The sequence below is a fragment of the Anarrhichthys ocellatus genome, unplaced genomic scaffold (genome assembly GCF_004355925.1).
Source record: "Anarrhichthys ocellatus isolate YVR2014 unplaced genomic scaffold, GSC_Weel_1.0 scaffold17, whole genome shotgun sequence".
NCBI lineage: Eukaryota > Metazoa > Chordata > Actinopteri > Perciformes > Anarhichadidae > Anarrhichthys > Anarrhichthys ocellatus.
In genome coordinates, this window is record NW_022280047.1 from 7,530,336 (window position 1) to 7,543,081 (window position 12,746).

The 12,746-nt window shown below is 39.0% G+C and overlaps 1 protein-coding gene across 1 annotated transcript; it reads left to right on the forward strand.

Moving 5' to 3' along the window:
• Window positions 1-1,242: 1,242 nt before the first annotated feature.
• On the forward strand, window positions 1,243-7,943 carry slc6a4b (solute carrier family 6 member 4b). Its single transcript, XM_031856469.1, has 13 exons — window positions 1,243-1,468; window positions 2,435-2,569; window positions 2,693-2,912; window positions 3,059-3,197; window positions 3,305-3,439; window positions 4,353-4,456; window positions 5,484-5,611; window positions 5,727-5,839; window positions 6,027-6,158; window positions 6,352-6,451; window positions 6,575-6,675; window positions 7,232-7,399; window positions 7,510-7,943. Exons 1-13 carry the CDS (start codon window positions 1,243-1,245, stop codon window positions 7,588-7,590), a joined length of 1,782 nt encoding a protein of 593 aa, XP_031712329.1. The 3' UTR covers window positions 7,591-7,943.
• The last annotated feature ends 4,803 nt before the right edge of the window (window positions 7,944-12,746 follow it).

A 12,746-nucleotide genomic window follows, 5' to 3' on the forward strand; every position in this document is an offset into this window, starting at 1 on the left:
TCTATCTATCTATCTATCTATCTATCTATCCAGCCATCCATTCTGCACGCTGGGCTTTTGCTTCTTCATCGATCCACATTATAGCAGAAAATTATTGAATTAACTACATTTTACCATTTACTAGCTTCAGGTAAATGTTAACACCAGGTCAGACAGTTTGGCTTTTATCGTAAGTGACAATTTTATGATGGCGCTGGCTCCTCCTGTCTTTGTGTCATATCCATTTCCCAAAGTAACTTCATTTGATGCACTCTCTCTCTCCCGCCTGATGGCTGGTCTCTGATTATCCAGTTTGCAGCCTTTTCAAAGTGCTCAGTGCTAAAAGCTGTGGATTTGATTACAAAGTCTTGTTATTAGGTTTTTCCTAATGAGTGCAGTTAAGCTGCTGTGTTTCTCTTCTGATGTATTCCCCAAACTATATTAACATGCAGCCAAGATGGCTCAAGGTGCTATTTAAAGATCTCTGTGTCAAACTTTTGTAAGTTCAAGTGGACTGAACAGGACCTTTATCTATTATTATGTTTTATATTTTTTAATTTGCCAAAGTGATAGAGAAAAACTGTATTATGTTTTATCATAAATTAACAATTGTATTTTGAAAATCCATCTGAGCATTTAAAAGTTTGGCAGCATGTAGAAACTTGAACAAAACATTGGTCACTATTTTTCATATATTGTTGGAATATCAGAATTGACTACAAATATGTCATTTACCAGTTAAAAGGCCCTGAAACGTCATCAACAATGATACATTCAAAGCCTCTTGTTAAATACTGGAAAGCCCAATTCAATAATCTGGTGCATCCTGTGCATGTATGTGAGTTGCAACAATAAAGTTGATTTTAGCACAAGGTGACCATGGTGAACTCTGCCTGTCACATCAATGCCATTGAAAGATAACCATCCTTATAACCATCAACACCAGCATTATTTCACTGGACACCCTGTTGCTGTTCAATTTGCTAAAAGCACATCAATTGAGTGGGCAAAGCTGCTCTCCTACAGGTTAACTTACTCAAATCCATCTTATTGATCAGCAATAACACATGGGACCTCTAAGCCAACGTCACATTTTTTGGTTGTTCAAGTATGTTCAAGGCTGCTGTCAGTAAAAAGACACAACAGGTACTCCAAGCGTCAGCTGCAGCTCCACCAACTCCTCCCACTCCCCCCTGTCATAATCACAGGAGAGATATCCCGCTCTCTCTGGAGCTGCTCCTCTGACTGACTTTTCACAGTCCGATGCCCCGACAGGACTCAGCAGTCATGGCCGGCAGTCTGACCCGCCAAGGCTCCCCTAATCCCGGCTACAGCTCTAACAACGCGGCCCCGGTGCCGGTCATCACACAGACGGACTCCAGGGACAAATGGAGCAAAAAAATGGATTTTCTCTTGTCTGTCATTGGTTTTGCGGTGGACCTGGGAAATGTTTGGAGATTTCCGTACGTGTGTTATCAAAACGGTGGCGGTAAGTGGTTTAGAAATTTCAAACCATCGCCATTCAGCTTCATTTCACAAGTTAGGATTTGTGTAACTTGGAATATTATGTAATAAACCACTTGGCAAACACTTTTTTATTGTCTTCAAATCCATGAAATCTCAGAATTTGCGCTCAAATAGCCTGAAAACAGGCTGAAGCTGCGTATCTACAGCAGAAACTCTCCGTGGTGCTGAAGAGCGAATCTAAAGCCAAAACATCGCTAAAAAGTCCACAAAAAAGTTGTTACGCTTTTCCCACGAGATAGCCTGTATCTACTTTTCTTTCATCACTATTCAATATTGTTTACAATTGTTTACAATACAGGAGCTTCAAGCGTGTTATGCAGAAAATGTGTCTAATTTAAATGAATCCTTTAAAAAAAAGATTTCTGCACGGATTGGTTCAGTCGTTGTGTATTTTGTTTGGAAAAGGTTGCGTTTTACTCAATATTTAACATCAGCAACTAAGGGTTACATTACAACAATACAAGTTTATTTATATAACACCTTTCAACAAAACAATTCAAAGTACTGCACAGAAGACATAAAAAGGCATTAAGACAAGACAATGTAAATGATTTTAAAAAATGCATAAACCGAAGATTGTGTAGACATTTTATTTTATAATTTTGTGTGTGAATGTACAGCGAATGTGTCAGAAGTATTTTTGTCATAGCTCCTATGGTAGGCTCTTGTTCATGGTTGGATCAAACAAAGATTTAGATTCTTGTAAATCTTGTCAGAGCTGAAATATGATGTAAAGAACAATTTAAATATATTAATAATCAAATGTAAAAAATGAGGCTAATGAGAAGTCTCATTTTCACATTGTTGTTCATATTTCATTTCTTAATTTGGATTCACGCCCTCATGATATTATGAATGTCCTCACTTTCTGTCATGACCTTCATGTAAAAGCCCTACACAACATGTTCCCTCATGCATCTCTGTGCAGGGGCTTTCCTCATTCCCTACATTTTGATGGCCATCTTTGGTGGTGTGCCGCTCTTTTACATGGAGTTGGCACTGGGACAGTTCCACAGAACTGGAGCCATATCCATATGGAAACACATCTGTCCCATCTTCAAAGGTAAGGTTTCACACTGCGCTGCTTAACAGCAGATATTCAGACACTTCAGAGAGCCAGTGAATCATTTCGGACACATTTCACAGGTGTGTCTCTCTCCTCTCTCATCTCCCTCTGCTGTTTCAGGTATAGGATATAGCATTTGTATCATCGCCCTGTATGTGTCCTTCTACTACAACACCATCATCGCCTGGGCGCTCTTCTACTTCTACTCCTCTTTCGCCACCATCCTGCCTTGGACAAACTGTGACAATGTGTGGAACACTCCCGACTGCACCAACTATTTTGGCGTTGACAACGTCACCTGGACGAATTCCTCCAGGTCTCCGGCAGAGGAATTTTACACGTAAGTGCATGTAAGTGTGAGTAACAGAAACAACATGTATAAATAGCTTTACAGTAATGCTCTACACAGATATTGTCGGCTAGTGATTTCGTATGGGAAATGTATAGTCTCGCATGCTGAAACTGTGATGTGTTTTAATATAATAGGAGGAACGTTCTTGAGATCCACAAGTCATCAGGGCTGAAAAACGTCGGGGGTGTTCGCTGGCAGTTGATGCTCTGCCTCTTTCTCATCTTCACCATCGTATACTTCAGCCTCTGGAAGGGCGTGAAGACTTCAGGGAAGGTAACACATTGTTGCTGCTTCATAATAACATAGAAGATCAATATCTTCTGCATCGCATATCTATGATCTCTGTTTCTCGTCCTGATTTATCTTTTCTTCCACACCAGGTAGTGTGGGTGACCGCCACCTTCCCCTACATTGTGCTGTTCATCCTGCTAATTCGAGGCGCCACTCTGCCAGGAGCCTGGAGAGGAGTGGTGTTTTACCTGAAGCCCCAGTGGGGGAAGCTGCTGGAGACCGGTGTGAGTTGAAGAAAGTTGGTCAGTCCCGTTTTTTTCAGAAAAGGATACAATTCAGTCATCTCTAACAAGGAAAACATGGCCAAGCCTCACATGTTTGGTCCCTTGACAATCCTATTTTGTACTCTTAACTTAATATTCTTAACAGATACTTATCTTGTTAAATAATATTTATATGTCAATATTTGTCTCAGAGATTTTTTCCAAGCAGTTCACATAAACTAAATTTCAATGATGTACACAATTCACTGTGTATAACTTACCAAAAGGATTTTAACTTTGGGTAAGACCAGATGACAGGACTAAGATGTGTTTCTCTCCTGTCCTGCCAGCATTAGGAGTTCTTCATATATTCATTTCTACGCTCTAGTCCCTGGAGAATAAGCCAATGTTTTTTTATAGCTCTATGAAACATCCCATTTTGCTCTGCAGCTCACGGTGGTTGTTTGCTAAACATGTGTGAGTGCTTTGGTTGGAAGGGAATATGGATGAGACAAAATGAGATGCATAAATAAGCCACAGAGCAGGATAATGAGATGCATAATTGGTTTAGATTTGTTACCCATTAACAAAGGCCTCTCTTTCTGTCTCACTCACCGATATCCAACGCTTCCCTCTTCTTTTTAAAGCCGAACGCGTGCTGCTCTTCAGATCTCCCTGCGTACAGCTGTGTGGCAACTAGATTTGTATATGACTAAATCAACACCTCTTCTGGTAAATTATACTGAGGGATCAGAACACGGGAATAAAAAGACATTAACCTCGTTTGGAGGGTGACATTAAATCACTAAAAGGATCTGGTTCTAAGAAATACTGTATTTTTATGCTGTTGAATGCCCATAGCAACCCAAAGAATCCCAGCAGAAGTCTCAGATAGTGTAATGTCTCCTTCTGTCATTCTTACTGTTTTTTGTAGGTGTGGGTGGACGCTGCTGCTCAGATATTCTTCTCTCTGGGGCCAGGGTTCGGGGTGCTCCTAGCTCTCTCCAGCTACAACCCTTTCACAAATAACTGCTATCGGTAAGAGCTGAGCTTGAGACCTACGGCACACGGAGTCATGTGAACCTACATTTGTGGCTTGAACACCTCCTGTTGAATTTAATGATTGAGTTTAATGCATTTATTGCACAGTATGAGGTCAGAACTCAAGGAGGAGATGTGGGATTCATTGCCCATGCATTAAATATGATGGTGTGGTTGAGACAATGCTATCAGAGGAAGGAGTGGTGAATTCTACATGGTGGGTATAAATGCCAAACTGTACACAGGAGAAGAAATGAAACTGCATAGAATGACTAATAGTATGCATGGCTGATGTGATTAGTGGAGCAGAGAGGCATGTGAGGAAACAGTAAACACACAGATCATGAATGAAACTGGACACTGACGCCTTTTGACCCATCAAACATATTACAAACACAAAAATATAATGTGTAACTCCTCAGTGTGATAATTATGTTTTTAAATTGTACTGACTTCCAGATCATTATTGGTTTGTGATTTGTTTTTTTATTGAATAAATTCATGATGTATGAATTGTTTTACCATAAAATTGTCTTCTTTTATATTAGAAAAATGATTTTCAGTTGCAAAGTACCTGACGAACTACCAATTCTGGCTAAAAACACAAGTTTTCTTAAATGTAGAAAATAAGAAATACTTGCAGGAAGTAGTTTAGGACCCTAAGTTTCAAAATATGTTTATTTAGTTCTCTTAAATGACTAATTAAGTCGAGGCTGCCTGGAGATGGAAGATGTTCCTTCATCTAAAGCATTCTGCCCATTGACACTTGGTTATCACTCCAGAGACTATTCACATTTGACAGACATTTTCCATCGCTAATGAACACACAGCATACAGCAGAGCCTCATTGGTATTGTTGTTAGATGTCAATGGTTACTAGCCAGGAGTCCTTATGTGTGGGACACAAACTGAAGAGAAAATGAGCCCATTAAACAAAGGTCAGAATCAGGTTTAAAGAAGAATTTTATGATTGACAATTATATGCCGCATTTCCCTGAACAGGTTTTCATTTCTTCTTCAACAGTGACGCCATTGTGACCAGTTTGGTGAACTGTCTGACCAGCTTCGTGTCAGGGTTCGTGATCTTCACGGTGCTGGGCTACATGGCAGAGATTAGGAAGGTGGAGGTGGAGGATGTAGCGAAAGACAAAGGTCACCAAATTATTTTTATATTTAATACTTTGAAATATAAATGAAGAGATCAAATTCAATAATAAATCGAACGCTGACCCTGATCTCTTCATATTCACTACTTTCATGCTTTCAGGACCAAGTTTACTCTTCATCACTTACCCAGAAGCCATTGCAAACATGATGGGCTCAACTTTTTTTGCAATCATCTTTTTTGTGATGATGATCATGCTGGGACTGGACAGCACGGTACGAACTGTGAACTCTGACGTACATGGTGGTCACTTTATGTGTAACACAAAACTATTCAGCTGCTGTGGTGATGCTAATTTGAGTAACTTTTATGGCTCATTGAATGAGCCATAAAAGTTAAATGCAGATTGAAATATCTAGAAGCTACAATATAACACAACAACAACGCTATTGTGTGTTTCAGTTCGGTGGGCTGGAGGCCATCATCACTGCTGTGTTGGATGAATACCCAGAGCATTTTTCTCACAGACGTGAACTTTTTGTTCTGGGCTTGGTCGTTGTCTGCTTTATGGGCTCTCTAAGTACCCTTACAAACGTAAGTTCTTCACATTCTAAATGAGTTTAACCAATGAGAACAGAATTCAACCCCTCATTAGATCAGATAATTATCTTCAATCACATTTGTTGCACGGTTTAGGTACTTCTGGACACATTGTAGTGAATTAAAACCTGACATCTGCAGTCTGGAGATGAATTGTGTTCTTAGTCAGTGTGAATGTCATTGACAGGGTGGTGCCTATGTGGTAAAGCTGCTGGAGGAGTTTGGAGTAGGATGCTCCATTATAGCTGTGGGTTTCCTTGAGGCCATTGCAGTTTCCTGGTTCTACGGTAAACAAGAGATTATTATCAACATTCAGTTTCTTGTATCTGTGAATGTGAACTGATGACCCTTGATAATCAAATACATTGTTAGCACATGGAAAACAAATATGTTTATTTTGTTGCTTTCAGGTATCAAACGATTTAGCAGCGATATTGAGTCCATGTTGGGCAAATCTCCAGGATTATTCTGGCAGGTGTGCTGGGTTGCCATCAGTCCAGCATTTTTAGCGGTAAGATTTGAAACATTCTGATCTTTCCAACAAGTGGAGCAAAACATCTGCAATGCTAACATTTAGGATATATAAGAAGCACAAGATACGCAATATTCAACATATAGTCCTTTAATGAAATAAGTGTTTTCCATTTAAGTCAATGGGCTGAAGTGGACAAGGACAAAACAAGCTCTGTGTACGATCTAAAGACTACTGAACCAATGTCCTTTTGCGACCCAACAGTTGACCAACGTCTCCTATATTTATACGAAATAATCTCCTTAAAACGTTTTCTTCAACAATTACATTGCAAAACACTCAGGCAAATGTAAATGAACTCCTCTACATCGAGTTTGATATCCTTCTCTCTTATTTGTATCCATCTCTCTGGTTGTCTTTCTGTTGACATTTTGAATGATTACACTATCAAGACTTCCTTTATATGTTTATTTTACAATGTATGGAAGTGTGACAGATATATTACCCTTCCTCAATAAAATGTCTTATATAAGAATACAAAAGTTACGTATGGACATTTAAATATGGAAATGATATGTATCCCGACTCCTCTCAGTATATCATAGTGAGCTCTCTGCTGAAAACGCCGCCCCTCACGCTGTTCGACTATAAGTACCCTGACTGGAGCATCTCAGTGGGATACATCATTGGCTTCTCATCCTTCATGTGGATCCCCATCTACATGGTCTACAAGCTGGTGTGGACCCCTGGATCTCTCAAACAGGTCAGTGGAAGGCGGAGGGAGGAAAAAAAAAAGTGTGCAAAATGCTGAAAACATGAACTGTCGGACACATTTTGCTTTAAATTAACTTTTAAGTGTTTGGTTTTCCACAGAGATTGGCAGTGTGTCTCAGACCAGAGAGGACCATACCAGACATCCACGCTGAAAGCCTCAACATGGCTACTGTGCCGTAGACAGAAAAACACCGTAACACATGAAAAATACCCCTGCTTGTAGCTTCTATTCAAACAACAGTTTTAAGTTATTGTTTGTGACCGAACCTGGACATTATCTGACATTGTGACTGTTACCTGCTGATGATGTCTAACATGTCAACCCTTCACTGCACATGTACACTCTGTAAAATGGTAAATGCTGCTAAAGTTGAAATTCCAAGAGGAACTGAGGTAGCAATACTCACACTTTACTGTAAAGTCTCACATTATGCCATTTTCAAAGTGTTGCAATTGTGCGGTTGTAGGAGTCAGTAGCGATTACCTAAAGTTAACGGTCTGCTTTTCCCCTCAATCAGCTGTCTTTTTTCTCACAAGAACAATATGCCAAGGAAACTAAATGTAACTTATATATGTAACAGTCAGCGTATCATTTCTATTGAATGGGGCTGTTTTCTCTAGTTAAGTTCTATATTTTCTGTTGTTTGTCAAAGCTAGATGAAACAATGGAAACAGTGAGGTCAACACAGTTTGTTTTGCCGCTAGAATAATCATGGCAGCAGTGTTTTGTATCTACTTTCATGTAATAAAGAAAACTTTACTCAGTGGAGAGCATACTCTCAGTATGTTAGCTAATGTGTTTCACACCAAGTGTTACCAGCTCTGCTGTATTGTTTTGTGACAATTTGAAAAGATATTGTGTGTGGTTTGTATAGGACATAGGTCTTAACACTTGTTTTGTTTTTGCTGGACAGACAGAGGAGAGAGATTAAATGGGAGCAAACCTTAATCACGTTGGTCCCCGTAGTTCTTTAATACAGTGCTTCTATAGGATTTCACGCCAGCTGCTGGATATATCTGCTAAAAATGTTCTGTTTTTCCCTACAAGTGTTTGTATTGGAGACATCTGAGGCACTCAGACAAAGACCATCAGCTCATTTTCAGAAAAATATCTTTTTGAAACTTAGAATCTAATGCATTGTTTTAGTATTAGCATTATAGAACGTAGAGCCTGTGTCCTACCTACAGTACAATATGTACAGTGAGTGACAACTGTGAGTATATTTTGGTTCTTCATATTCAAAATGAACTTTTTGATCTTTATCTGATGTCTTTATTTAACTCAAAATAGACTGTTTTGCCTTAATCTGCCTAACTATTACACTGTATGTACAAAAATTGTAAAGGTTGTATTGATATTGTGTCTCTCCAATGTTTTCACTCAAATGTAAGTCTGTTCAAATGTTTGTTTTTTTCTTGCATCATATCACTTGTGTCTCAACTTATTTAAAAGCACGTTATCCTTTATTTATGTTCAGAGAGTACTGTGATGAGCAATTTGATGATCGTTGTGTAATTTTAGTCCTTTTCAACCTGGTTTATGTTTATGTACTAGTCAGACGTGTATAAATAAATGATGGTATTCATTACATATTTCATTGTTGTGTTTCTCTTCAGAGGTTAAACATGAATATGAACAAACAAACAAAAAATCACACAACATTTAGTTGAATTCCACTATCGATATATAACAACAAGAACTGCATTTTTTTGTATTGGAAACATGTAGCAGACCACAGGAGAAATGTGTTCTTGTAAATCTCCATATGGTGATCTTCCTGTCTTTGTAATGGCTGTCAGCTGGTGCTGCTCACCTCTATTAGATATTCTAATTAACAATCTAATTTGCAACATCCAGAATCCATCAACATATAAGGAAACAGAGCAGCCTCTAACTTCAAACACACACACGCGATCACATCAGATCTTTACTTATTCAACTCATTTTTATTCCTAAACCAGCCCCGATCACTTCAAGGACAACAGGTATGAACGTATACGAGAGTAGAAAGTGGTTCGCAACATTCGATAGCTGCTGGTTGATGGACGTGCAGATCAAAGCCCTTTTGTGTCACTGACTGCCATTGAAGTAGAGAACAGGCAAGCACACGCGACACATAAAAGAGACACTGCTAAACAGATGGTTTCTTCCCAACCAGACATTAACAGCTCAACAAACCCTATTTTAAGGGTAAAATGACTGATACTGTGTATATGATGCAGTGCATCCAACCCAGCAAAACACAGTGCAGTAGCTATAGTACAGGGGAGATAAAAAGAGGAATTACAGGTATAACTGCCAAGAGAACATCATATATTATATACTGTATATACACATATGTATAAAATTACATGAATTGTAATAGAAGAAGATGATTACTATTGTAAATACTATGCAACTTGGAGTTTTAAAAGCCCACCAAACCTGCATTAAACTGTTATACAAAATCAGACCTGAGTGTATGCACACAGAAAGATCAAAGTAACATTTGATTTTAAATTAGCACTCTTTGTCATCGACCATCAATTATTATGAAAGTCACCAATTAGGAATAAAACTAAGAGTCTGCGGCGGCTCACAGTGGTGCTGTGAGCTGAAACTGTTGAGTCTTGGATCGCTGATTTATTGCCCGTCATGTTAATAAATGACTGCAGTGTGCTGTATGTAGATGAATCAATGTGAAACAATCATTTGAGGTATTTGAGATACAAACTTACAAAAAAAAAGATGACAGTTATAGGCTTCTTGTACTTTATAACAAAAAAAGACTAAATTACCTTATTAAGCTTCTGTAGCCAAGGAATGTACATTCTTGACTCAGTTCATAGCATTAAAAAATTGTTTAATTCAGTTTAAATGCCCTCGGATCTCCTATTAAAACAGGATCTTTCAGTTCATGCTGTCATGAAATGTTTTCTTGTTTTGGTTAATTTATCTCGGAAGCCTCTCGTTTTAATTTCAGTCCACCGTGAGTGAAATGTCCTCACATTCATTAAGCTTCTCTGGCATATAATTAAGAGCCATAAGTGTTGGCAATGGTGTGCGCTCCGACGTTCTATAGAGGATGAAGGTAAAGGCCATACGCATCAGTCATACTGAGTAATTATGTAAGGATATAACCGCAAGGAGCTTGACCTTTATTTTATATCTATTCTTCATTGCTCTTTGACATTTCAGAAATGGGGAAATGTGATGGGGGCCCTCACACTTGTTTGATGGTTAACAGTAAGGGAACACTTTGTATTTTCACAGTCAAACAACCTGGAAACACCTGCAGAACAGTCAGGGCCGTGTAATTATGAACCTGCTGAAAAGATTAATTAATTGTTGATTGTCAGAAAAATATCAATCACATAAGTCATTTGTTAAGCGAAATGGTCAAAGGAATTCACTGGTTTAAGCGTCTCAAATGTGAATACTCCAGTTGTATTAGTCTTCTATAACAATAAGCTCACACCTTCAAATTGTTTTTTTCTGTCCAACTAACAGCCCCAGGCCTCTGCTATAAATATAACTGCTACAGTGGGCTCAGAAAACCAGCAAATAATCACATTTAAGAAGTCAGAGCCAGGGATCCTTTCCAGCACTATACTCACCTGGTTCTCCTTTCCTTATTAGCTCCCTGTGTGCATTAATATCGGTTATACCATAGTTGTCTGATAGCCTGTTCGTTTTTTAACCAGTCTGTTTAATTTGGGTTTTGCCTGTGCCTCTTGGTGCTCGCCTGCCTAGATTTTGCATTGTTGTATATTTTCAGTAAAGACTCTTGCACGCCTGAGTCGTGTATTTGGGTTCTATTGTGCTTTTTGTGGACATAAATAAAGGCAGTGTCCAGTTACACTCCTGATTTAAATTAAATTAACTGACTTTAACACAGCAAGTCAGTAGGCCAGCTGAAGATATTTTTTAAAAAAGCGAAAAGACAACCAATCATTTCATAATTTATGAAGAACAACATTTCCAATAATCTGTTATTCAGCCTATTCTTGTGTTTACATTTTAAATATTTTTTGGGGATATCCAGGAAATCACTGACTGATACAAAAATAAAGTGTTTCCAAAAAAAAACATTCAAATGATTAATCTCTCATCAAAATAGTTGACAGTTAACTTTCTGCCAATCGAGAAATGGATTAATCAACAAGGCCTCATATTTGATCAGCTCTGACAGTGAATACAACAACACAACGGCTTTAGGACCCAGAGCCGACAGCGGAAGAAGAAACGCCTCACCGTCACCACCACCATCACCATCCTCCTCCGCTATGATGCTCATCCCACAAACGCTAATAATGTGTCTCAGTGTGTTAGTTAACGGACAACCCGAGGACTCCAAACTGACCGAGAGAGCTTATGTTGTTTTACAGAAGCAGAACTTAGGTGAGACTTGATGCGAGACTGTGGAGACTGACGTAAGGCCTCTCAGTGACGCCGACATGCTGCCTCTCGTGAGGCGTTCACACACTTCACATGTCTTGCATGTCTTTACTCTACACTGACAACTACGTAGTAGTGGAGCGGGAGACTTAAAACCAGTAATACCAGTTTAACCGATCATTTGAGACCAGTGTATCTGATGTTGTTGCCGTGTTCTCGTGCTCACAGTCACTATGGGGAGCGTCCTCGCGGTGCTGCTCGTGCTGATGATCATCATGGCTGTCTGTGTCTACAAACCGCTGTCTCGTCGGTGAAGCCGGTCCGAACCCTGGAGGAGGTAAAGACAGTGGGACAGACCAGCGAGCACCGAGGAGCCCAGGCCCCCGGGGGCCACAATCGCCTCATGACGGGACCTTGACGGGAGAGTCGAGCTCTGACGTCACAGCCACCCATAACTGAAAACACTCAGACTGCACAATGATATGTCAACTGTGGTTTCATTTTGTCGTCCGATCAGGTTATTTTAGTAACTGTATATTTGAATGCGTCACACTCTTACACCTGCCTATTTTGATATGCTGTCATTTATTTATTACGAGGGACGTGGGTTTGATGGAAATTATTTGATAATCAGCTAGATATGACATTTTATTTATTTATTTATATGGGCTGTTATTAGGTGTAGTTCGTTAGCTTTTGCGACAAGTATTATTATTTAAGGGCCATTTGGTCCAAAAGCCTGGAGTTTTGCAAACGTTAAATAAATGTACAGATTATAAAATGAGTGGTCATTGCTTAATTCTGCATCAATTAAACCATGTTTGGTCAGATTTATTTCCCTAAATATGGAAATCTGCACATTACTTCTCTGAAATCAATGTGCTTGTGTGACACACTTTAAATCTCATAGTTGTAGATAAGTGGATTTTGTTGGACATTTAAAAAAAAAAAAAAAAAA

What these genes read in the sequence shown, in the direction of transcription:
- slc6a4b (XM_031856469.1), top strand. Translation starts at nt 1,243, where the DNA reads ATGCCCCGACAGGACTCAGCAGTCATGGCCGGCAGTCTGACCCGCCAA. An exon ending in GCGTGAAGACTTCAGGGAAG is followed by an intron (nt 3,198 to 3,304) that starts GTAACACATTGT and finishes CTTCCACACCAG; the next exon opens with GTAGTGTGGGTGACCGCCAC. An exon ending in TCAGTCCAGCATTTTTAGCG is followed by an intron (nt 6,676 to 7,231) that starts GTAAGATTTGAA and finishes GACTCCTCTCAG; the next exon opens with TATATCATAGTGAGCTCTCT.